The 26,143-nt window shown below is 52.3% G+C and overlaps 2 protein-coding genes across 5 annotated transcripts in view; one reads left to right on the forward strand and one right to left on the reverse strand.

Annotated features, from left to right (window-relative positions):
* Positions 1 to 26,143, forward strand: part of CFAP410 (cilia and flagella associated protein 410) — a 120,761-nt gene that overhangs the window by 59,198 nt on the left and 35,420 nt on the right. The window lies entirely within an intron of this gene.
* IGF2BP2 (insulin like growth factor 2 mRNA binding protein 2) lies at positions 1,123 to 24,326 on the reverse strand. Of its 4 annotated transcripts, XM_061465214.1 has the most exons (18): positions 23,990 to 24,326; positions 23,377 to 23,437; positions 15,020 to 15,068; positions 14,620 to 14,671; positions 14,031 to 14,094; positions 11,651 to 11,723; positions 11,451 to 11,518; positions 7,437 to 7,571; positions 6,873 to 6,995; positions 6,542 to 6,677; positions 6,219 to 6,347; positions 5,336 to 5,359; positions 4,262 to 4,330; positions 4,008 to 4,124; positions 3,720 to 3,794; positions 3,365 to 3,496; positions 2,985 to 3,098; positions 1,123 to 2,352 (listed from the first exon to the last, which is right to left on the reverse strand). In XM_061465214.1, the coding sequence occupies exons 1-18, from the start codon at positions 24,177 to 24,179 to the stop codon at positions 2,251 to 2,253; spliced, it is 1,713 nt and encodes a 570-aa protein (XP_061321198.1). In that variant the 5' UTR covers positions 24,180 to 24,326; the 3' UTR covers positions 1,123 to 2,250. The 4 variants fall into 4 exon arrangements, with proteins under 4 accessions (XP_061321198.1, XP_061321196.1, XP_061321195.1 ...); XM_061465212.1 differs by having other exon boundaries at positions 5,336 to 5,356; positions 11,451 to 11,723; XM_061465211.1 differs by having other exon boundaries at positions 11,451 to 11,723.

A 26,143-nucleotide genomic window follows, 5' to 3' on the forward strand; every position in this document is an offset into this window, starting at 1 on the left:
GGTACTTTGAGATGTTACACTCTGTTCTCCACAGGTACCACCACCTCCATGGTACTGCATCCTCAGTGCCTGATGGGTGAGAGCAGAGAAGCTCAGCTATGGGGGCCATGCGATGTTCCCTCGTGGCATCCATCACCACCCCATGTGATGCCCAGATGCAAACCTTTCCCCTGCCATCGTTTCATATGAAGGACAACCAAACACTACTTTGGTCCTTTCCCCACTGGGTGATGCAGTGTTTTGGCTTTGCTAACTAACCACAGAGAGAGATTCGGCCCTTGGTTTAGTGCAGGGAGAGGTGACTTCATGATGGCAACACCTCCCCAGCAACTGGATAAAGCTTTGCCTGGCAGTGCCTGCAAACATCCCTCCCACCAAATCACAGAATCCCAGACTGGTTTGGGTTGGAAGGGACCTTAAAGCTCATCCAGTCCCAACCACCTGCCATGGGCAGGGACATCTTCCACTAGACCAGGTTGCTCCAAGCCTCATCCAACCTGGCCTTGAACACTGCCAGGGATGGGGCAGCCACAGCTTCTCTGGGCAGCCTGTGCCAGTGCCTAAGTACCCTCATTGTAAATAATTTCTTCCTTATCTAATACAAAGTTACCCTCTTTAAAACTTGTCTCTTGTCCTTGTAAAAAACCCCTCTCCAGGTTTCTTGTTAGTACTGGAACGCTGAGTATCTGCCCACCTCCCCATTCACCCCTTGGCTTAACTGTGACCAATGCAAAACACTTGAAAGAAAGCAACAGATAGCAAGCTCAGGCTCTTGTTAGCTGGATATATTTCTTTGTTGGTTTTGTTTGGTTGTGGTTGGGTTGGGTTTTCCACAGAACACTTTGCAGTAGAGGGAATGTGGTGGGGCAGCCTATGGGGCCGGTGCCCACACGCTCACCTCAACACGCTGCTCCCATCCCACCCAATCCCTCCTCTCACCCTGGGTTTCACGCATTAGGGTTTTTCATTATTCTATACTTTTTTTTTTTTTTTTTTGTCTTTTCAAACGTTTCTCAAGCTTTCTGTGAAGGAATGGCCACTGGCTCTCAGCTAGCAGCAGGAGACTATGGAAGAGCATGGGATGGATTTCCTTCTCCCGCCTCGCAGCTGACTTGGTCAAGATCATTTTCCAACTTGGTTTTTATTAAAAAAATAAAAAAGATGCTCCAGCTATCAGTTTTACAAGGCATACAAAATCTCTAACAGGGAAACACAAGCGCAGGGTGCTGAGGTACAAAAACCTGAGGTAGTTTCTTGTGTGTGTGTGTGTGATGCATGGGTCCTGGGGGGGCTGGGGCTGGTTTTGTTTCAAATGAATTTGCTAGTTGTATCATTGTTTTTTCCAGCCCTGGACAACAACCTCTGGTAAAGCTGTTTTCCCCCTTCCTCCACTTTGCCCCTCGTCTCCCTGCACCAGTGATCTTTCCCCAGAGATCTCTGCCCCAAGCAGGCAGGGCTAGTGCTGCCCGTCCATGTCAGGGGATGTAATGAGCACGGCTGGGTTGGGCAGTGATGGACAGACAGATGGGAAGGGGATAGAAGGGATGCAAGCCCCCATCTTGGACTCTGTGAAGCAAAGAGGATTGGGTGTGTGAAGGAGATTCCTCTTTTAGGAGACGGTATCCCTTCTGTTGGCTCATACAGGCACTGCTTGTCTCAAAGCCCTTAAGAAACTGCTTCTTAACACTCATTTTTCCCCCTGCTGCTGGCAATCCTATGTCTCTACTGTGCATCAGAGAACCAATGGACTAGCTCCTTTCCTTACAACTCTAAAAAAGCCTGCTCTTGCAAAAAACCAAACACCTCCCCCCTCACCCCACTGTGAAATTAAAAAAAAAAAAAAACAAAACAATTAAAAAATCCCCCAAATTATCTTACAAAAATTAAAAGCCCCAATAAAATAAAATCAGTGTTAGTTTTGTTATTGATATATTAATTCTACACTCGATGAGCACTGCAGCCCCCCAGGCCTGGATGGAACAGGTGGCTTTTAGGACATTACAGATCTCTCTCTCTCTCTGCCTATGTTAGTCCAACTAAAGGGATAGCGTCAGGAGGCAATGGACTCAGGGGGGGAGGCTGTGGGATGGGAAGAGCCCTCTCAATACCCCTCCCTGTACCCTCACAGCACCCCAGCTGCAGACAGGGGAGGTTTGGGGGGGTTCTTTGGTTTGCTCCCCTGACCTGCTGGGGCTCCGCTGGCGGTGGGGTTACATTCATCAGGCGGTGCTGGCCGGCGCAATGCAGGCCTCACTTGCTCTGCTGCTGTGAGGCCGGAGCTCCCTGAGCAACGTGTTTGTGCTCCTGCTGCTTCACCTGCTGGACGATCTCCCTGATCTTGCGCTGTGCAGTCTGCCGGGGGGGGGAAGAATGAGGGTCAGGGTGGGCACCACGAGTGGTTGTGTCCCCACACACCCCCCCAGCACAACAGCACCTCGCTGCTCAGCACCCTCTCACCTTTAATTACAGGACAAGCACGTGTAATCCTTCATTACACAGCTGTAATGAAGGGTCATAGAATCACAGAATGGTTAGGGTTGGAAAGGACCTTAAGATCATCGAGTTTCAATCCCCTGCCATGGGCAAGGATGCCTCACACTAGACCATGTCACTTTAAGATGCGCTAAAGAAGGGGCCACCGTGCTCCCACCACACAGCTGCAGGGATTTAAATTCTGCTTCCTCTAGAGCCTGAGTTTTAGGGTGCTGCTGTCCCACTCAAAGTATGTGCACCCAGGGGGGATGAGGGTGTGTGTGGGAGCTCCCAGGTGGCACTGATGTCAAGGAGGAGCTGATTCATATGCTTGGTGTCTAAGCTAAATTGAGCCAACCTTTAGTGCTAGCAAAACTGGCGAGAGCTGCCAAAACACCTTTATGCATCCTGGATGCACAGGACCCAGCTGAAACAGAGCAGCGGGATGCTCAGTGGCTTGCTTGATGGATTAAACAGGCTGGGAAGCTCAGAAAAGCTGCAACAAAGCTTACCTGACTGGCAAAGAAATGCCCAATGATTTTAACAATAACCTCCTCATTCTCATCTGGGGTTTGATCTCGTGGCACAATGACTTCTGCACTAGTTAAGTTCTGCAGTTCATTCACCTGGAACAAACAAGAGCCGCAGGTTTTGTTGCGGAAGAGCCTAAATCCTTCACTGCCAGCATCACCCCCCCAGTTCTGAGCCAGCACACAGCACCAGGCTGAGGTTGATCTCACTTTACCCCCGCATCCTAAGGAGAGCCACCACCAGGACGCTGGGCAGTGGTCAGGATGCTGCTCTGTGCCCCTGGGGCAGGCGGCGGCAGTGCGTGATGCCCAGCTCTGCAATCTCAGGACCCAGGGGGAGAATCCCTGCACCCCACACCTACCGTCTTGCCACCTTTGCCTATCACACGGCCAGCAGCAAAGGAAGGCACCTTGATGTGGGCTTCAAGCTTCACCTCTTCTTTTGGGTTAAAGAAGTTTTCCTCTTTCAGCTTCCCAAATATCCGCCCCTGGGCCTGGAGAAGAGACATAAGGAAAGTAAAATGTTGGAGGAGCAATCCTGGCAGTGCCTGCTGTGCCCTGAGGGTGATGATGGGCCCATGTCTGGCAGCATCAAAACCATGGTACTGAGCAAAGAGCATTCAGTGGAGTAAAAACCCTGGCTGGCAGCATGGGAGCAACCAAAGGGATGCTCTCAATGTGTCCCCAGCTACAACCCTCACCCCGTAGTCAACGCACCTTGAACTGAGCCTCGGGTGGCCCTGTGATGATGACCATCCGCTCGCTGGCATCAGGACCTTCTGCTGGGGCAATCTGTAGAGATGGGGAAGAAGTGTGAGCATGGTCCCACTTTGGCATGCAGGGGCATTCTCTCCCATCCAATAACGGGTGATAACCAGGGTGTCGCAGGAATGGGTTTCTGCTAACTTAGGGAGCAAAACCCTCACCCAAGGCTCCCATTCACTGCCCTCAGAAGGGGAAACTGAAGCAGGAAGCCTAGGACCAGCCCCACGGCACCCTGCTCACCTTGATGGAGGCACCGGCAAACCGTGCCAGCTGCTTGATGTGCTGCCCCTTCTTCCCAATGATGGCCCCCACCGCCTGTGTTGGGATGAACAAGTTCACAACCTCCTGCTCCGGCAGCTAATGAGGGCATGGAAGAGCAACACAGTCAGGAAACCAACGCACCAGGGGACAAGCTGCCTGCCATGGCCATATGCCCACCCTACCAAGGTGCCCCCATGCAAAGATCACACAGAAGGAGGTGATGGAGCACTTACAAGGTGCTGATGGGGAAAGGCGCTGCCTGGGGGCGTTCTGTACAGACCCGACAGGTATGCTGAGGAGCTCTATGGTGGGAGAAAAACTGAGGGTCACCGACACTCCCAATGTGCCAGCCCCTTCCTGTCCCCTCCCAGCCTGATGCAGAACAGCACGCCATCACCGTGAGCCTGGCAGAGACATGGGGACAACCCTTCAGCCCCCGAAATCCCTCCTGGGGATCTCTCATGTGAGCTGCAGCCTGGGTCCTGTGCCTGCAGCACAGTGCAAAAAGGCTGAGAGACAGATGGGAGCCAAAACCATCTGTAGCCACCATCGGTCCCCTATGGAGAAGGTGGGGGTTTGGTGAGAACTGAGCAAAAGGTCTAGTTTGGCTTTGATTGCCATCGCCATTTCCCTTCTCCATTTCAAAGGGAAGAAAAAGCAACTGCTGAAGAAGATGCTCTCCCAAGACGTGGGCTGGGTCAGGGGTAAAGCAGTGGGTCTCCATGGCAAAAAGGGGTGCATACCAGCACCCCAACGCAACCCAAGCCAACTCCTCTTCCACTCGTCTGTGTCTCAAGCACATCAGACATTTCTCCCGCCAGCATACACCACTCTCTCCTACTCTGGATTTGGGCAAGTACAATCAGATGCTACCTGCAAACCACTATTACTCAGGTGGAGGAGATGCAGCTTCCCTGCCCACAGCAGACGATGCTCATGCTCCCAGCCCTTACTCAAACCCACAGTGCTGCGGTTTTGTGCTCTTCCTTGCACCAAGCTCCCTGGGTCCACCCTCTGCTTCTGGCCATGGGCTGCTCCATATCTGCTATACCAACACATCCTCTCCTACCCAGCCAGGATAGGCACCGCACCTCCCCAGCTCCCCCTGTTCACTGTGAGCCTCCTTCCCATCCTTCCTCATTCTCACCAGGTCTCTAGAGCCTCACAGTTGAAGCTACTGCCACTGGCCCCAGGTCCTGCTGAGGACATGGTCAGAAGTGACCACTCTTGAGGTGTGAAACACACCGCACCCTCCAGGCCCATCACACACACATCACACTCGTCCTTCCCTCCAGCCTGGCACTCACCATTCTCCTCCGACCACTCTGCTGCTGGCGTCGCCAGGAAAAGAAAACAGCACAAGTAAATTAACCCACATGCAGCCAAAGCATCTCGGCACAAGGATTTAGAGACTGATGGAGACAGACCAGAGTCTGGTCACCCTCAGGGTGCTCTGCAGATGCTTATGGGCTGAGGATGGACCTTCTCCATCAGCATTATGGTCAGAATGTTTTCCTTACACTGGACTGTCCCTGCCTGCACGCAACCTCAGTGTTTCCCAAACACATGCTTTGCCACAGGTCTTGGCAGCCACAGCACTCCAAGAAAGAGGAAAACCTCTGCCTCTGAAGTCAGGGGAAGATCAGTTCCCAGCAAGTACAATCCTTCAGGTGCTAGGGCTGGGATCAAAACTGACGGTGGTGGTTCCTGTCCCCATTCATGCTGTGCTCCGCATGCCCTGGGGTGAAGTCGGCAGGTTCTGGTGGCAACCGAGCCCACACCATCACCACCCATGTCTGGGTCTGGGGCCAGGACTCATGACAACCTACATGGCTTTTCCATGCTGGCATCAGCACAGATTGCTGCCAGCCACCTTCAGAGAGCAGCTCCCTTGGGACATGGCCAGTCCTTAAACATGGATGAAACCGAGCTCAGCACAACATGGGGATGCAGCTGATCTTCCCGGGGAGCTAAATCCAAGGAGGAATTCAGCTATGCTCATTCACTGCCTCCTTCACTTTGCTGCTGTGACAAGTATCTTCCCCAAATGACTGGAAGTCAGAGCTCTTGTTCAAGGTGGCTCCTATAGCTACAGCATCCACCCAAACCTAAGAGGTACACCAGGAGAGTCTAGAGACCACTCTGTCCCCAAGAACACATCCCCTGCACCCCAAACCCTGTCACACTTACTGCAAATGGGGGGTATGGGGCAGCTGCTGCAGCCCCTCGCGCCCCTGGATTAGATGGGAGCATTGACAGCCCAGTCGAGAAGATGCCCAAAGCATTAAGGTTCAGTCCTGGGATCAGGTTGGCTTGTTGCTGGGAAAGCAAAGACACGGAGAAATGTGTAAACAGCAGAGTGGGGTTTTGGGGATTCTCACCACATAGCGTGGACATGATGGATGAGGCCAACCCTTGCTATAACAGTCTGAATACCCCCCCAGTTTTCCTCTGGCCACTTCAGCAGCGGCTCTGAAGTCAGGGCATTCCAGGCAGAAAGGCTGGGAGCTTACATTGACGGCCACCACATCGTTCTCATAGGCCTCTCGCAACTTCTTCATGATCTCCACTTCAGCCTTGGAGCACGCCTCGGTGCTGCCCTTCACCGTGATGGTCCGCTCGGGGTTGTAAATGGTCAGATCCTGCAAGCTACCCCACAGGTACATGTGGAGAAGAAGTGTGAGACAGCATGGGACCACAGGGCCCTCTCCCTGCCCAATGCCACCATCCACCTGGGATGAGGAACGCCAGACCGGGATGGGAAACGTGCTCTCTTTTCTGGCTCCAGCACTGCCTGCGCTGTGTTGCATGGAGGGGAATGGCTTGGTGTTCACCAGGACTTACGGGGAGATGGTGATCTTTGTGCCCGTGTCCTGCTCAATCTTCTTGAGGTTGCGGCCCTCCTTGCCAATGAGCCGCCCCACCAGACTGTTGTGTGCTAGGATTTTCAAGGGAATCTCTTCTGCTCTAAAATGGATCAAAACACAGTAAAATCTAAAGGTCCATCTGCCCAGGAAACCAAATCCCAGCAACAGGTACTAATGATATAGTGAAAGGAGCAGAAAAACCACCACTGTTTCCCACCACTGCATCTCCTCAGCTTCTGCAGAACAGGAACTTAAGGACTTCCCAATGGCACATCTGTATTTCATGGGGGTTTGTTCTCCAAGCTTGACCCATGCTCTTTGGACCCATCTGAGCTTCTGGTCTCTACAGCACTGTCAACCACAGTTGAAGTTACTGAGGTTTAAGTTATTAACTGACCCATGACTGTATTCTGACACTCCAAATGCCAGCAGTTCCCTCAGGGGATGGGGGGTGACAGAAGATGATTACTGCTCCTTTCATGGCTGAATTTACCTTCCTTCCCCCTTCAATCTGCACATTTTTTGAGCCAGGGGCACTTACGATTTAGTTTCATCAGCTTCCTTCTGCATGATGTCAAGGATCATGCGACATGCTTCCGAGCACCCCTCCGGAGTGGCATGGATGGTGATGGGCTTTTCAGCAGCGCCAGCGTTCTCCTTCCGATGGATGTCAACCCTACAGCGAAACAACCAGCAGAGAGGAGCCCCCTGAGGTGTGTCTGTCAAAAGCCACATAAAGGCTTTTGAGAGCTCAGGAGCTGAGCTCGCTACTCACAGAAAAGCTCATTTCAACACCTGCACAAGCTCTGGGGTGAACCTGGGTCTCGCTGACATACATCTACCATCACCTGGTCCCATGCAAGCCCAGGTAGCGTTTTGCATTAGCTGGTTTAGATTGGTTTTGAGCTACCTTCACCTTCATGACCCGAGGTCTGACTGGGAGCTGAGGGATGTCAGCCAACATCAAAAGATGCATCAAGAGGGGGGCAAGAACAAATCCACAACTGGACAAAGCCCTGCACAACCTGGTTCATCACCTTTGACGCCAGTCCCGCTTGGAGCAGGAGACCGGACCAGAGGTCTCCCTTCCAACCTCAACCTCTCTCTGCACAACACCCGGGGCTGTCCAGCGGCTGCCACGACTGTTGTGTGTCATTCAGGACAGAGAGACAACTTACCCAGAGGCAGCGTGTGTCACGACACGGAGGCCCACGGCAACAACAGCTCTTGTACTCACGCCCTTCCACAGGGGACCTGAAAGCTCTCCCTTGCACACCGGCAGGGACCGTGCTCTAGCGCCTCTGGTCCTCCCCTCAGCTCATGGCGGGGAGGAGGCACGCACCTCCAGCTCGCTCCTCACCGCTCAACCATACCTGGCAAAGGCCCTGAGAGAGAGGGAGAGAGGAAAGCAGAGTAGGAGACTCCTGCACGCCAACCATGCGTCCTGAAGAGCAGAGGTAAGAGATCTTCCCATCTTCTCCATGAGTCCGTGCACTCTTCCCACTAGAGGATGATGCCATGCAGCCATCCTGCCATCGGCCACCACCTTGGCATCCCTGTCACTGCTGCAGCCAGGGCTGGGCTGGCCCACATCTTCTGTGAAGGGGCAGTAGTGGCTGCTCAGTGAATGCCACCTGCACTCAGCTCCAACTTGTTGCCCTCTGGCCATGTCTCTGTTTCCATAAGAGGTCCCCATCCTGACCGGACTCATTCATGGGTGCTGCTGTGCATGCAAGGTCAGTGGCTGTGGTGGAGAGTCGCCCCTAACGAGTGCCACGTTTGGAGGATGGAGGGTCTCAGTGGGATTGCACAGGTCAGCTCTTCCAGGAGCTCATGAACCAGCACGTAGGTAGAGGAGACATGGCAAGATGAAGCTTTCCTGAGATAATGGAAGAGCCCACCCCATCAGCTTCAAAATGGACCCCAGGGTGGTTTCTTCTGAACACTGAAGAGGGAATGAAGACAAGAGTTGGATCCCCTTTGAAGGCTACATCTCTCCAGATCTCCTACAGCTTCAGTGAGAGCTGCGCAGGCAGAAGACTGGTCCTGCTTGGACCGTGCAAAGGGGTGCTAGACACACCGGCACTGCCGAGCCCTCCCTGCCCTTTGGTTATGTACACGGCACAATGACCCTGCGCATGCTGTGTGGCACCTTCTAAGGCACTCCTGGCCGTGGACCTCCATCAGGCTGACCTGGAGGATTCACCCAGGGAGAATGCAAACACATCACAACGTGCCTCAAGAGGCGATGATGGTCCCATGCTCCAAAGTGGTGCCACAGCATCATGTCGGGTTGGTGCTTGAAGCAAGGGGGAACCAATGAGGAATCCATGGCTACCCCAACAAACCCCACACACAGGAGTCAGGCAGCTTCTTGAGGCCATGAGCAGTTGAGGTTGGTGGAGATGGGGCTTGAACTGAGCGAAGAAAGGCAAAGAGCCACAGATGGGCTGAATGAATGAAGTGACAGGTACACCAGAGAAGCCCAGGAAAGGGCCAGGTTTCTGGCTGACCTCCAACCTATCCCAAACCTGAATGTGCAGGCACAAGCTCAATTCGCAGAGAGAAGGGGCCAGTGTATTCAGTCATGTTCCACCCCAAAGAGCTGGACAGTGGAGGAAGGCTCTGGAATTCTCAGCACATCCCAGAGCTGCTGCTACACAGCCCCATTCCAAGGGGAGGATGGAGAAAGGGACCCTCAACCCCTCACCACATCAGCAGCCACCTGGGACCCAAGGGTGCTGCAGGGACAGGAGACTGCAGAGGCTGATAACAGAGATGGTGTGACAGGGACAGGGCAGATTGCCCAAGGTGCAGCACAAAAAACCTCCAAGAATCCCTAAGTGGGAGGCTAGGAACTCTTCAGAGAGAGGTAGTTATGAGGGACAGCCCTCTCAAGGTGGACAATGCTGTGTGGAAATAGAGTTATCCTGGCTCCATAGCTGTTTGGTAGCAATAGTCCTCTCCTCATCAAGTTACAAGGGCTGCAATCACTGTGGAAGGTCACTGGCTGGGCAGGCTCTTGGTCTGGGCTCCTCCTCAGCCTAGAAACAAGATGGTTCAACCTGGGAACACTTTTGTCCCCTGGAGCTCAGAAGCATCTCTGGCCATCACTGTGTGTGGAGACGGGGTCGAAGTCCTGTGTGACCAGAGGAATCCAGGACCCAGCATCACTGATTAGGAGCAGGGGATGGGCAACAGGATGTCACCAGCACCATCACCTCCAGGATCATCTCCTGCAACTGCTCAGGCCAGGGGCATGAGGTCCCTCTTGCTCAAGGCACACGGCCTCCTTGGGCAAGTCAGGCAGCCTGAGAGCACGGAGCACAGCCTTCCTCCACAGCACCAGATCTTCAGGGCAGGCACAGGGAACCCAAACCACAAGGAGGGACAGCTCAGCAGCAGAAGCTCAGTAGCATTTGGTTGGGAGAAACCAGCAGCCGGTGCCTCCACCTTGCTCGCCAGGTTCAGGGCTTGCAAAGGTCAACCTTCCAGTCCTGAGTGGCACAGACTCGTCGCTACCCACTGCTCATCACACCAGGGGACTCACCTGGAGAAGGAGAGCTTGCGGCCAACCAGGACCAGCTCACAGCTACTGGGTTGCCATGTTCTAGGGCTAGTCAGGCTCGAAGAGTTTCTCTCCCTATGCATACGTCCCCTTTCCATACAAACCTCTTCCTGCACACCCAACACCGGGGTTCGGCCCGCTTGGCTGCAGAGCAGCACATCCTCCTATTGCTTGCTCAAGCAGATGCACTATTACCAAACAATTTGCCTCTAAAAGCTTCTCTGAGAACTAGGATGCCCTGGAGGATGCTCTGGTACAGGAGTCCTATGTCCTGTGGGATCACCAGGTGCAGGATGATGAGCAGGGGAGAAGACAGCTTTGGGTTAAACACAAACAAATCTGGGCAGGAACAAACCATGCAGGAAAACCATGCAGAAAATCAGAGGTGAAATCAATGTGAAAATTGACAAGAGAAACATGGAAAACCGTGGCAAGAAAGTCCCATCCCCATCCCCTCACACACCCCCCCCCCCCCCGCTTTTCTTTTGTTCTTCAACAATAAAAATGTTAAGATTGCAAAAACAGGCTTCAGTTACAAAAAGCCCATCCTTCTCAAGGCAGAGCTCTCATGGTGCCCCTTTCCCCCCTACAACAGCTACAACCCATAAACCCTATAAAACAAGGCAGGATGAGCAAATCCTGAGGGCAAAGACCATGGAGGCACTGACTGCTGCACCTAGCACTCCCCTTCAGCACTTCATCCCCAACCTTGCCATTTCTTCTTAAAGCCTCATCCCCAGTAGTTCTTGTGATTGGGCTTTAGAAACACGTTCCTGGCCTTTTTGAATGTGCATCTCCCTCCTGCCGCACCCAAACCACCTGGGCAGCAGCAACGGTTTAGAACATGGGCTTTTCTACCATCCCATGAAGGCTGCATCCCAAGAAAACGCCACTGGCCAGCACTCAACAGCCCCAAGCGCATGGAGGATCCATGCTGGGGACCTACAGCACCCTTTGGAAGGAAACAAAACCATTCGAGGTACTTACTTGGACTGGGTTTGCTTAGTAAGGTTCTTTATGGTCAAGCCCTCCTTTCCTATGATCGCACCAACAAACTGCGTGGGCACCAGCATCCGCAGTGGGAAATCGAGCTGTTTGGGCTGCGAGGAGCCCCCCGGGGAGGAGCCCTGCTCCCTGGAAGAGTGGCCCCCGCGGCGGGATCGCTGTGGGGGCGGAGGGGAGCTCACCTCTTCATCCGGGATGTAGGAAATCTTGAAGGAATAGTTCTCAAACTGGTGATCGCTCAGGTTCTCAATTGCCCTGCAATGCAGGGAGGGTGGTGAGAGGCTCTGTGGGGATGGTACCCCTCCAGTACCACCACAACTTGTGGGCTGTGATCCCTCCCCAGCCCTGCATCTTCCTCCCTCCCCAGTATACAGAAGTTGGCCATGGGAAGCCAGAGCACCCTACTTTCCCACAGCATGGTGGCACAATGTCCCCTCTCATGTGGGTGATGCCAGGGCTGGCATGCAGTCTGTCACCCTGGCAGAGGCAGGATGCCAGCCTCGGGATCGGCCACTTCATCTGAGGAAAGCACTGGCTAGGAGCTATCACAGAACATGGAAATGGTCTCATGGGCTTTTCGGACATGGAAAACGTGACAGAGGGGCTCTGAGCAAGAGCTGCTCCAAGAAGGATGTGGCACATGGTGCCCCTGTCTGGTTGTAGCTCCTTAGCTCAGTGAGGCTGGACTCCTCATCCCCTCCTTGGCAGTGCAATGCTCAGCCACACTGGAAGTCTGCAGTGATTTCTGTGAGCAGTGATAGCTTCAGCCATCCTTCTTCCTACTGCATCCTGCTTCAGCTATTCAGAGGCAGGCGTGTGAATGCACCACTGCAAGCAGCTCCTTTACCAGGCCTGAACTTCACATCCAGCGAGGACTTCTGCAGCTTCACCGCCCCTTCCCAAGATCAGCACAGTGCCCCCGTCTGGTTACTCTGCTGAGCTCTTCCTTTTGCCTGTTCCTATCACACATGCTCTAAACCAAAACACGTCCCCATGAACCACTCTGGCCTTTCCTCCTGTCACTTGTTTCTGCATCAAGCTGCTGAGCACCACCTAAGACAGGTATCAGGATGCAACAGATAACAGCATCTTCTCTAACCCTGAAGTCTCTTACTCCAAAGCACTGAGCCCTGCTGTGCTGGTGAGTATGGCCACCCCAAGAGGCACAAGGAGGACTCTCCTCCAGCCTTCTGGACCAGCAGATCATTCTCCCCATCTCTGTCCTCACAAGTCCAACCTCGTGATGGGTCAACTCAGATGGGAAGTTTCTGGAACATCCATCAGCAAATGGACTCTGGCAAAGGCTCTTCCTTGAATGGGGTTTGCCTGGTCTTGGTCATACAAAAAACTACGCTGGGCACTAAGTCTGAGATACGTTCACTACTTACTCGTAGGTAACTTAGGGCTTGTCTGTAGCACAGGGTTAAAGTCTCTAGAAGCCTTTAATAAGTGTTTTGCTTGAAACAGCCCTTGTGCTTCTCACCCACACCCCCCCCCCCCCCCCCCCAATTCGTGTTCTATTTCCTCTCTGGCTATAATAAACCTTTAAGCATGTCTTCACCCAGCCCTGCTGCACAGCTCTGTTAGGTTCTTTCATCCTTTTAAAGCTTTTCTTGATGTGCGGCTTTTCTTTACAACTCCTCTGCACAACATCCAGGTGATTTACCCTCTGCTGCTCTCCCTCCCCTGCAGAAACTGGCCAAGGACCCCTTGGCTCCATCTCACCTCCTCTAACCAGTCATTCATTCACCCAAAGACCCTCTTTTGTCCAGGCAGAACTTTCTGACAGCCAGTTTCTCTTGACTCCAGGAAGGTGACAGTCTCTGTATATTTGGTCTCCAACTTGACTTTTCCCCCCACTGGTGATGGTACTTACATTTCCCATCACAGCAGTGTTTCTCCACCATCTCTCCCACCTCCTTCAACATATTCCACCTCTTCAGCAGCTCAGGCTGGGTGGTCAGACTGGTGATTAATCCAGTGCATTCCCAGTTCAGGTCTGAACTTCCAGCCTGGGAAGACGGCTCCTTGACAAATTGCCTCTCTGACCTGACCCTCTGCTTTCTAGAGCGCTTTGCTCCCTAAAGATAAGGACACTGTGACCCTGCAGAAGTCCTTTTAGGAAGGAAAGTGTCCAAAGGTAACTGTAAGGTGGCACATCTGGGAGCCCCTTAAAAAGAACAAGAGAAGGAACAGAGGAAGAGGGGACAACCCGAGGGCTGATGGCGCCACGCTGGTGCCTGTGACGTACGATGGGGCACCATGAGGTACCCCATCTCCCAAGTTAGGGGAGAAGGCAGAAGACTGCACAGCAGTGGGACAAAGAGAAGACTGCTTTCAAAAGGCACGTAAGATGACACAGCTTAAGGTAAACCCAACATCTGGCTGCTGTATCTCAAGAATATACACTGACAGCCCTTAAGGCACTTGAAACTTACACTGGAAAAGCTTAGAAACAACCGAAGGAGGCTTAGAGAGAAGACAAGAAGCAGCCTGGAAGACACCTGGGATTTGTCAGGGGAAGTTCAGGTGGTGTGAAAAGATGGGTAAAACCCCACTTACACTTTTGCTTCTTCTTTACTTGCATATGTTACGTTGACAACGGCTGTTTCTGTGTCTGTGTTGACTGTGGAAAAGCAAGAGAAGGAATGTTAGACACGCCCTGGAGGTGGGACACCAGTGGGGATGGTGGGAGGGCAATGCCTGTCCTGTGAGGATGGCCCTGGCCACCACACAGAGCGTGCACTTATACACCAGGACATTCCCTCAGCACAAGGACTGGGCTGGGCTGGTGAAGGACCAGAAGGTGCCAAGGCCTGATCCCACCACCCTCGCTGAGGAGGATGCATGGGTGGATGTCACTGATCCACCAGCAGACCCCAAACAACACTCAGCTTGGTTTTGCTTGCAGAGGAAACTGGGTTTCTAATCAGTGACCAAGAAAAGAGCTGGAGATGAGGTATGATGGCCTTTGCCATACCCCACCACTGGACGGGCGGCCCCACCTCCATCAGCAGGACTTGTGTCCACGGGGAAAACCATTTTAGCCAATGACTAGGTTTCACCCCACTGGGTTTTCTCTGGCCTGGGAAGAGCTGGGGAGCAGTGCTGGGAGTTTTGCGCAGATGAGGACCACTCTGGACCATCTTACCTTGCTCTACATTCTCCACTGTCCCATACTGAGCTAACAGGCCATCCAGCACCTAGAGGAGAGAGCAGCAAACAAGGCAGGTGAGACACGCAGGAGAGGCTGCCAAACAGGCAGGGAGCAGGAAGGGCAAGAGCCTGCTTCACCCACAGACACCCTCCAAAGAGCCAACGTCACGGACCTGCATCCCATTATCGCCATGATGCCCTACTGCTCAAAGATGCCCCACAATCCCGTGGGAGATAGAGCCCAGTTCAACTCCACCTCCCTCCTGGGGTTACTGGGAAGGTAAAGGGAAGGTAAAGGGTGGCCCATGTGCAGAGCACATGCTCCTGCAGCACAACTTGCGCTGCTTGGCACAACTGATGGAAACAGTATGCTTTTAGGATCATCCGTTTCTTACCTCCCACTGCAGGTGGGGCGGGATGTTTCGGATCTGGATCTTCCTGCTCCTGCAAAGACAAAGCCCTGGGTTAGGGGTATGTGGTCTGCAGGGATGCTGCAGCAGGAAAGCAAAGGATTCCTGGAAATCAGACAGCAGCTGGGGAGAACTCACCAAAGCATCCTGCTTCCCCACACTGAGCTGGAGCTGCTTGTGCCTGGGGAAAGTCACTTCTCCCAGCCTTGGCCTGGTCACCACCCATTAGGGCTGAAGCTGTCTTGGGAATGCTCCCTCCTCATGCTGGCTGTCAGGTTTCCAAGGAAACCTCCTGAAATGAGCCTCTGCAGAGCCACAGCCGCACAGGCACGGCTGGGATGTGTGCATACTCTGACCACGCTGCGCTGGGCTTGTTGGCTAGGAGGTGACAGGACCCAAGACCCACCAAGGCCAGCACTGCTGTCCCTTGAGGGGGGCTCTCCACAATGCATCCTGCTGATGTTCAGCACTTCCCAGCAACGGGGGCCTGCTCTCTATGGGGAGAAGCCTAAATACATATCCCCTTGTAGATGGCCAAGGCACCCAACCTTGCCTAGCTGCACATTTCCACTCACATGACTGCGCTCCCTACCTGCGGCATGGATGCACAGGATGCATTGCAAAGGCTTCCCAAGACATTAACAGCCACCAAATGCCACCCCAGCCTAGCTGCAAGAACATGTGCTTGGGCAGTGAGGAGTTCTGAGACACCCAAGTCCATGGAGGATCCAGCCAAGCCGTGAACTCATTCTCTGCCCACCCAGGTCAGCATTCATAATCCTGCTTGTCATCAGTCAGCTCCAACCAAAGTAGGGTCCTGTGTTCTCACCTCATCCAGACCTCAAGCAAGAAAGGGACAGCAGGGAAAAGACAACTCCTGAGATGTGGGCTGCGAGGGCAAGACAAAATCCACAGTTTGTCCCACCAGGATGACCATGTCCAAGCAGAGCAGCTGAAACTACCACGGAGCCTTGTATCTCATGGTGCTGCTTAAACAGGTACGGTCAGCAGTGCAATCAGCACTGGACTACAAACCCTACGCTCTCATTCAACCGAGGAGGTGTGCTCACTCAGCAGACCCCTGCATGGGTTTCACAGACAGTTTCCTCAGGCTAGATCCTCCTCCAGGGATCCTGAGCATGGCCATCCTTGTTGAGCAGTCACCTCCCCACCACAGCTATAAATCCTGCCTGGCTCACGACCTGCCACCACACCACACATCTCTGCAGGGGTGGCTCTGCACCTCCAATCACTGCGAAACAGTGGGGAAGCCAGAGCCAGAGAAGATGGTGATCTCCTGCAGTGTTACCAAACCTCTGCCATAGACTACTTGCGTCTTCAGCTGCCACCAGGGATTTCAAGGTTAGGCATGCAGCTGTAAGATCCTTGCAAGGCAATGAGCAAGATTCATCCCATCCTATCCAACACCATCCCATCTCCAAACCATTCCACACCAGCAAGGAGGCAGTAAGGAGGACTTCACCCAAGGGGGGACCATGGCACTGCTGATCCTGCGCTATTCACCAACAGCCTAAGCCTTTCTCCTGCCTGTTCGTGATGCCACACCGCCGCTCCCAGCACCAATGCTTTGCAGGGCCCACTCCAGAAAATGGGACACATTTCATTTTTAAAGTCCACCAACATTTCCAAGAGGGGCTATGTCAGGATGCCCAGGTCCAGTCCTGGAGCTGTTCAGTTCCCAGGGATACCACTCCTGTGGGCTCCAAGAGACGCATCCAGCTCTCAAGCCAACCACCAGCATGCTGTGAGACCAGTTTGCCTGAGCAAATCCCAGCCCAAGTGGGCTCCATGCCACTTGCCCACCTCCGAGACACCCAGAGAGAAGGACCACAGCAAGGTGCCATGTAACCCAACTTCTCAGTATGACACTACAGCATATTCTCATTTCCAATGTCCATCTGAGCTGATGCAGAGCATCTTAAAGATGTCCAAATGGTGCTCCAGGCTTCACCCTTACCATCCGGTAGGTCTCCCAGCAGCTCATTATCACCACTCAGCTTTTAAAATAAGGCTATTGCTCCTAGTAGGCATATTTTTTATAGCTCTAGTAATTCTCCACCTGGCTGAAGCGGTGCTGGACCACATATGGTCATCACTGATAGAGCGATGGATGTGTACCTGGGGCCATGATTCCCAGGGCTGTGGCATGGACCACATGCGGGCCTCAACAGGCACAGCATCCTCCTTCAACACCACTTCCAGAAGGACTCTGGGACAGAAACTCCCTTTAACTTTCCTTGCTCCTCCCGAAACCTGGGAGACCGGGGATTGATTTCAGCAGAACACACACAATGCCCAGCGCAGGACCTTGTGACAAAGGCAGCAGCCATGTTCCACCCAACCTGTTTTGCAGCAGGCAAGTAGGCATTAAAATAAAGTAATAAATCAGAATAACCAGTAACTACAGGCACATGGTTTGTAGAAACATTCCTCATTGTGTGGTGTAACTACCTCTGTTGTACTGAGCTACCCACAGATAACCACAAGAGCTGTATCCTTCTGTACCACCCTCCCGCTCTTCCCTGCCAGCCCAGGACAAAAGGCCCAGAGGCAACAGAGCACCAGCTTCAAGTGCTCAGTAAACCAGATTTACACAGCATCACCTGCTTTTCTGCCCTTTTAAATTCAACAAAAAGTAGTCCTGCTGGCTAGCAGCTATTCTGGCTTGAGGAGGAAACATCTCCTCCATCCCAGAGCTGGGGTTCTGCCACCACATGTCAGCTGGCACCACACACAGAGTGAAGCACCCCGTTCTCAGAGCAAGTGAGGCTGTAAACTGGGTTCATGAAATAACGCACATCAGAGCTGTCCTAGGTTTCACGCATCCATTAGAACACAGTCAGGACGCCAACACTGCAACCCTGCAGGGAAGGGGTATGAAAAACCCATGGCTACCATGTCAGTAGTCACCAGCCAATGTCCATCACACCATGTGCCGGGTATCTGTACTTGCTGAAATCAAGTAATACAACAGAAGATGCCTTAAAGCTCACAGTTTACTCCCAGGATCAGGAGGACTGGGGCTCGCTGGGCACACCTCTCCCTTTTCCAGCAGCCTAGGTAAGCAGCAGCACTCTCACAGCTTCATGACAACCCTTCCCATAGCTCCCAGAGAAATAACAGGTAACAGCCACGAACAGGGACACAGAAGAAGGAGAAGAAAGCTGAGACAAAGCTGTGAAATGAAAACAAGCCACCAGACCCTGCCCAGCCTCCATGAACCTCCTGTGTCTATCCATCCTGCCCCTGCTCACTGGGCTGCAAGTACAGGGACCACCCAATGTCACCAACATCCCCTGGTCTCCTGCTCCGGGGCGGGGGGGGGTTCACCTCCCGTGAGCATTTGGGAACCACAAACTCAATTTCACTGAGCTGGCTTAAACGTAAGCCCTTGCAATAGTATGTAAGGGATGGATTCACCATTCTTTGCCCTAAAAAATGAGGACTTTTTTCTAGTCGAGCTTTGCAATATCTTAATATAATAAAGGCATAAAGGGATTTTATCACCTTCCACCTCAGATCAGTACCGAGGGCAGAGAAAACACCATCTGCCAGCTCCTGCTTCCAATAAAAATCAGTTTTCAAGAGAACTGGGGGTAAAAAAGCACAGAGGGGGAAGAAACACGCTGGAAATCAACCGTGTCCCCTGCAGCCCCGAGTGCTTTACGAAATACTTGTTACAAGCACGAAAACATCTACAAAATATACGATGCTCATCATCAGGCAGGGACTAAACCCAGTCCCACGTGCATTTTTCAGACCCAGAGCCTGAGGCAGGGACATTCCCATAACCAGGCAGGGAAGACGGCGCCTGTTGGGTCTGCGTCTATTGATAATTATATGTATTTTTTGTGTCTATCGGGGTCATTCTCAACAAGTTTTGCTCTTGTCCAACCCAATCCAGCAGCGGATCTTAATGAGCAACGGCTCCGTCAGCGCCGGGCGGGATAAGCATTAAAGAGCTGCCCCAGTTTCAACCAGTTGCCAAGAGCATCACGGATGTGTCTGCTCCAGTTCCCCTCCCAGGCCGGGGGCTTTGCCTTGACGCTCTTAAGGAATTAAAACCCGTGCATGTTAAAGCCCTGTCCTCGTCCGCAGGACGAACAACCTGCCGAGGGATGGAGCCGGAGGGGGGACAGCAAGGACAGCACGTGATTGATACATCCCCATAGCTGGGGATGTAGTAACAATAGGGATGAATAGGAAATAAGGTCCCATCTGTCACAGCCTGTCAAGATTAAGGGGCAGGGGGGAAGAGGAGAGGGGGAAGAAAAGACAAGGAAAAGAAAATATGAAGAGGGGGTGGGGGAGGGAAGCCAACCCCCTGCATCGCCATTCAGCACTGGGAGGATGCCCAGTGGGGCAAAAGGGCAAGTTCACACCACTGGAGGAACTATAAAATGACAAAAAATAATGGTTAATTAAAGATAAATATTCATGTCTTATTTTCCTTTCATCTTTGGTCTCTCCGTGATGCTTTCTAATCCAGGTAGGCTTCACAGTGGTACCAAGTAGCATCCTGGCAAGCTACAGCTCAGCCCCAATCACCCCTTGCATCCTCCACAGCCATACACCATCCTGCATCCTGATGCCACCCCACTCCCATCCCCACATCCCAGTGGGCAGCACAACACCAAGCAAAAAGGCAGTTAAAGGAAGACAAAACAACTCAGATGCCATCAGCTCCCAGTTTACCCAGACCTGAAAATAGATAAAATAAAACAAGGGACAGCATCACACCTGGCTATAACAAGCACTGCAGTCCAACTAGGAAAGGATCACCTACAAAGGGTTTCGCTTGGCCAGATCCATAGGGAACAGCATTCAAGACCTATGGGAAACCTGCCGTGCACGCAGCAGGCAGCAGGAGGGAGTTTCCACGTTCCCTATGCAACCAGCATCTCCCTGACAACGTCATATTTGTGTATTATATATATAAATGTATATATACTGAAAGTATATTTTTAAATATACATAATACATAAAGATATAATTTATTTTTTAAATATACAGAAATACATATGAAAAAGTAACTCTTATGTATATAGTGTCTGCTATATAGTATTTATTTATAGTATATTTTTTTTGTACATTAAAGGTACTAAATACTTTATGCATAAAGTATATTTATATATTTTATACATATTTATTTATACATTAAAAGGTACTAAGTAAATACTAACATTTAAAGTATTTTACATTTATATAAATTAATAAGTATTAGGTACTAAATAAAGGTACTAAATACTTTAAATACTAACACACGTTATTAATTTATAGAAGTGTAAAAGACACTAAAAGACATTAAATATATATATCTACTTAAAAGCCAGACTAGGACTAAGAGCAGCGCTACTTTTAGCGCTCTGAATTCCATTTTCAACCAGGCGCAACCCAACATACACCATTACACACAAAACCCCCCAGCAAGTTTAATTCTCTTGGCAAAGCAAAGCAAACCCTCCCCATACTGTGACTGCAGGGAAAACCCTCTTCCTGCTCTTTAGGTTTCTCTAAATTCATTTACTTAAAATCAGTAATATTTTTTAAATGAAAGAGATCACAACTGGAGAGCCAAGGGAGTATTTTCACTGCTCCTCGAGTGGTGTTTATAGACATTCGAATAGGTGCTGGTGGCTTTTCCTGGCAAAGCAACTGATTTGAACAAGGATTTCCTCTCCCCTGATTAAGCATCTCATTGATGACAAGCAATTAATAGTAAGGAAAGAAGCAACGGGTTGCCCATGGGGAGACAAAGGGCTTGCACACTGATTCCGTGCCTTAATGTCACCAGCGTTATGGGTTTAAAAACAAGGGGGTGAAGAAAAAATAAGTATATAAATAAATAAATGAAGCCAAAACACACGGGAAACGACAACTGAATTGATGCTCAAGAGAGGAAAATTATTTAAGGATAATTCCTTTTGAAAAAGGAGAAAATCCTGTAGATCCCATAAAATCATGTAAATAAAAAAAAAAAATCACAATAAAATCAAAGCTGCTTGGGCAGGCATTTTCAGATTCATCTAATTCTTGTATACAAGTCAGCTTTGGGGTGGCTGTATTTAACTTTTCATATTTCACAACCAATCATTATTTTAACAACTTTTCTTTCCAACTAACAGGAGTTTCAAAGATCTCAGAGATGTCCAACCTATCTTTAAATGGAAAGATATTGATGCTTCCCTCACTGCCATGCTCCAGATAAAAAAAACCTCCTGAAGCGGAATTGCATCGCCCTGCTTTAAGCAAATAAAAGTATTCTCTGCTCCTGCTGAATTTAAAAATCACTTGGAAAATTAATTTAAAATTTTAAAACCTTGATAAAAATAAAAAAAGGGTGATTTTTTTTTCTTTAATTCTCCAAGGCACAACACAGCATATACAGGGAAAAAAGAAAGCACAACAATTGAGACACTGTTGGATCCTTCCTATAGGAGCCCAAACCATTTGCATGGCAGCAGCAGGGCTGAGTTTTAACTCGTGAGAGGCAGAGCGGGCAGGATTCCTGCTCCTTCCCACTGCCGTGCCTTCAGAGAAACAGAAACAAACCCCACTGCCAGCAACTCCTGGCAGCACCTCGAGGAAATCACATCCCCTACCTACAGTGGCACGATGCCGGAGCCCATTTCTCATCGAACCCTATTTATAAGCACATAAATACGTTGGTGAAATAGACCTATGTTAGGTTTGCTCATACAAATAAAGCACTCCAGGTGAATGCAGGGAAACACCGGGCATCAGCACCTTCTGGCTCCCATCCCTCTGATGCAGAAATACTGGGGCACAAGAGCCAAGAGGGGCTTGCATTCCCCAAACCCAATTAAAACACAATCTCACCTAAGTAACTGGGGGAATTTACCATCTGATTCCCAAGCCTTGCTCCCTGAAATCCCAGCGCCTCTTTGGGACTCGATTTCACCTACAAAACCTGGATTTCCCACAGATTTAAAGGGGGTGGGGAGGGGGGTCACAGGACTAAAACATGACCACGTGAGGCTCTGCTCCCTGCCAGAAATCACGTTATAAAACCAAAATCTATAACCTAGTCAGGCACAGTCACAGCCCACCTACCTGGGTATATTAATATAAACTGGATATATATATAAAGCAGAATGTATTCTATTTAGCTGGGGGAAAAAAAAAGAAACAATAAAATATATCAGCTTAAATTAGATCTCAATAACCCTAGGAAACTTGGGAGCCAAGCTGGTATACAAAGCTCAGACCCAGCTGAAAACAGACTGATGCAAAATAAACCAGCATTTATTTCTAGGCTGCTTAAGTGTCCTTTTTTGCTTTTAAAACTCAGAAGAAAAAGTAGCAGCACCCCAGCCTGATGGGAGTATTTAGGTAAATAAGAATTCCTTGTTTACCTCCCCTTCGTACATGGTAAAGGTCAACTCCCGGGTCCATACTATCTTCCCGAACTCCCAATTTCTGGCTTCATCAGTCTTAAAAAGTCACTAGCAGACCAGCCTTAGGCTGCTGCAGAGATTTAGCTTAGAAATACTATAGCCGGGCTTTCTTTATTCCTTTTGCTTGTTTCTGAGGATGTTTTAAGGTAAGGGAGTGTGTGTGATCGCTACCGGAGAAGAAATCCCACTCCGGCACACGTGATGCCGGGCACGAGTTGTTCCCCCCCCGAAGCCTCAATTACACAACAGCATTTCTCCCCCCTCCCCGCCCCGTTATTCCAAAATTAATATTCCAACATCGATCACAGGCCAAACCTCCACGCCAAACAGCAGCAAATTATCCAGTGGGACCATCCGATGGAGTGGCTTTTTCCCAGCGCATGGACCTTTTATCCCGAGACATGTCGGGGAGAAAATAAACCCTTGCGACGAGGCCGCTACGCAACACGGTCCCAGGGTTTATTTCCTCTCTCAAACGAGCATGTCGGTGCTCCCCTACACCTGATTAGAATCAGAGGGCGCGCTTCGACGCAACAGATGGACGCGTCGAGTTTTGGGATCGCCCGGTGGTTATCAACAGGGAAAGAGGGGTTTTGGGAAGAGCGAGCTGCTGAATGGCTTGTTCAAAACAACACCCTCCGGCAGCGCTGGCAGCCCCGCTGCTGGGCACGGCTTCAACGGTGCCAACTCCAGCACACCCCGCCGGCCCCCCAAGGAGAAAGGGCTTCTTCCGACCCCGGCCGAGCGATCCCTTCCCCCGCCTTCGTTTTCCGGACTGAAAGTAAAACCCGCCTCTTCTTCCCCCCTCCTTTTTCCCCTCAACTCCTGGAGCTTCCACAGACACCCCCCCCACCCCCCTTTCCGCTCCCCGGTAGGATGGAGGGGTGATGGCGGGGGGTTTACCTGAGCTTTTTGGGCACGGAATAATCCACTTCCATCACTTTGCCGTGCAGCTCCACTTTCCCTGCGGAGACAGCGGGGCGCTCAGCATCACCCCGGGGCAGAACAAGCCGTACCAGCCCCCCCCCCCATCCAGCCCTCCATCCCTCATCGCTGCCCTCGGCCCCTTCGCCGCCCCGGCCCGCCTGCCCCCGCCCTGCCGGGGCTCTGCCTGCGCCTCCCCGGCCGCCGCCGCCGGCCCCCAGCCGCCCCTTCGGCCGCCCTTTGCTCCTCGCCCCCGGTGAGTTGGAGCAGGGCACCTCGTAAAATGGTCCCCGAGAGGCAGCGGGTGCCGGGGGGGGGGCGGGTCGGGGGGGTCCGCGCGCGGCCGCCTCTTAATAAAATCGAAGAAAAAAATCAGCGAAAAATACCCCGAGGTTGGGAAGAGCCGGGGCGGCCGCGGGAAGGGCTGGGAGCGGGGGGTGGGAACCGGCGGGGATGCCCGTGGAAGGGGGGTCATCGGGATGGGGGAGCTCCGGTGGAAGACGGCGGGGAGCCCCGGGGGTGCAGCGGGAGGGGAGCCGGCGGGATGCCGGGGGTGGGGGGGAGATAAAAGGGGACGCAGCGCTTGGCTCACCCGAGAGGGTCTCGATAGCGCGGATGGCCCAGTTTTGGTCCGGGTAATCCACGAAGGCGTAGCCGGACTTGATGAGGACCTGACCGGCCAGGGGCAGCTTCCTCTCCCCGAAAAGCTGCTTGAGGTCGTCGGCGGTGGCGGCGGGGCTGAGGTTGCCGATGTACAGCTTGTTCATCCTCCGTCGCTTCATGGGGAGCCCTCCCCGGCTCCTCGGCGGCCGGTCGAGACTCGGGGACGGGAGGGTTCCGGCTCTGCGCCACCCGCCCTGCCCCAGCCCCAGCCCCAGCCCCGCAGGAGCCTGCAGGAGCAGCGGGCGGAGCCGAGCCGAGCCGAGCCCAGCCCGCCGCCGCCCCCGCCCGCCGCACCAACGGGGCGCCCGGCCCCGGGGCCGCCCCGTCGGGTCGGGGCTCGAGAGCACGTTGGAGCGGCCGGACCCCCGCCGTGGGGCCGCGAACGGGGGAAGGAGAGGGGGGGACCTGTGGAACCTGACCCGCAGCAGGGAGGGGGTTCCCAGCGCGGGGAGAAGTGGCTTCCAGTGGGGGTCTGCAGAGCCCCGGAGCAGGTTCTCAGCTATTTCATACAATCCCAGACTGGTTTGGGTTGGAGGGGATCTTAAAAGCTCATCCGGTTCCAACCCCCTGCCACGGGCAGGGACACCTTCCACCAGCCCAGGTTGCTCCAAGCCCCGACCAACCTGGCCTTGAACACTGCCAGGGATGGGGCAGCCACAGCTTCTCTGGGCATCCTGTGCCAGTGCCTCAGCACCCTCACAGGGAAGAACTATGTCAGGTCATTTATTGATGATGGGTCAGGAGGTGCAGCTCTGCCTGCAGCTGCTCTGCCTACAGCGTGCTCCCTGCCTGCACACCCCAACATCTCTGTCCTTCAACTCATCACACCCCATCTCTGGCAGGTTGGTTCTGGTGTCCTGCTCACAGATCTGGCTCTGTCCTTGTTTGAAACCACTTGAGTACCTTCAGGGAGAGCGAAACTGTTCGGGAGCCAAGTTAAAACAATCAGTCAATAAAGAACAGCCTGGGTTACATGCACGTGTTTGGAAAGTGCGAGTGCGCAAACCTGCCGCAGCCGAGGTCTGAGTTGCCATCGCTGTGTGCGAGCCCATCATCCAAAAGGCTGCATGAGACAGCAAGCCAGTGCTGTGACACCTCAGCACTGAGTTTTGCATGTTCTCAGCTCGGTGCTGGATGCCTGCTGTAGCTTCTGAGCCATAGGGCTCTCTAAGGGGCTCTGCTGAAGGACGTCCTCAAACGACCAAGAGTTAGAGTCATGACCTGCCTTGTCTGCTGAGGGCTGGACACTGCCCATCAAGTGTTTTCTTCTCTCTGTTCTTGGGAATACAAAGCCCAGTCTTTACGGAAGTGTGTCTGGGATGTGATTGGACACTAAAATAAGGTGCAGAAGTAATACTGGCTGACGTGGGGACAAGTATCCTGGTTGTTGAATGTTGTGCCCTAGGGCCAGTCATCCTTTACTGAAGTGTGCGTGAAGGGAGGTAATCTAATTCCTCAGATTTTAGGTTGGGTGGTGGGACAATTGAACACGACGCTCCCTCCGGCTGCGCTCCATCCCGCTGTCACTCTTCCCCTGTCATGCGGAGGTGTTGGATGGAGTAGGAATAGCAGTGACGGGTGCTTGATGCCATGTGTACAGCAAAAATAGATGTGGTTGGACTGCGATGATGCAAAGCAAGAAGAATCCTTTCTCCTCCAATTTCTTCGTCTTCGCTTTCAGCGCAGCTCTTGCCGGGCTGTCATTCAGCAGCAGGGCTGGATGGGGCTCTGCCATCTCCAACACCTCTTTTGGGTGCTTTTAGACTGAGATGTGTTGGTAATGTCCTTTTAAAAACAAAGCTTACCCTCATCCAGGTCATGAACTCATCCCAAGTGATGAGCTATCAACAGTAACGGGGCAGGGAGCTGCCATTTCATCATGTGAGGTCATTGCCACTGGGAAGCAGCAGGAGAAACCTGATGTTTCTGGAGTAATTGGTTCCCGCGGGTTGGAATATTCATTCATGGCTCCTTGCTCCAGCCTTCTGCAGGAGCAGGATGTAACGTAGGAGGTCTCCCGCAATCACCTGCCTGATCTCATCCCTCCTGCCCCTTGTTTTTGGCCTTGCAGAAGCAGCTCCAC

Source organism: Pezoporus flaviventris, unplaced genomic scaffold, assembly GCF_033815535.1.
Source record: "Pezoporus flaviventris isolate CSIRO_AGI_PZ_B2104156 unplaced genomic scaffold, CSIRO_AGI_Pfla_v1 ptg000040l, whole genome shotgun sequence".
In the NCBI taxonomy this organism is placed as follows: domain Eukaryota; kingdom Metazoa; phylum Chordata; class Aves; order Psittaciformes; family Psittacidae; genus Pezoporus; species Pezoporus flaviventris.

Bases quoted from the DNA above. Each gene is read 5' to 3' on its own strand.
- IGF2BP2 (XM_061465211.1), bottom strand. From the start codon at position 24,179: ATGAAGCGACGGAGGATGAACAAGCTGTACATCGGCAACCTCAGCCCC. The intron at 11,724-14,030 runs GTAAGTGGGGTT...CCTGCATTGCAG, and splicing joins AGTAAAGAAGAAGCAAAAGT to GGCAATTGAGAACCTGAGCG. The intron at 6,348-6,541 runs GTAAGCTCCCAG...TTGCTTTCCCAG, and splicing joins ACGATGTGGTGGCCGTCAAT to CAACAAGCCAACCTGATCCC.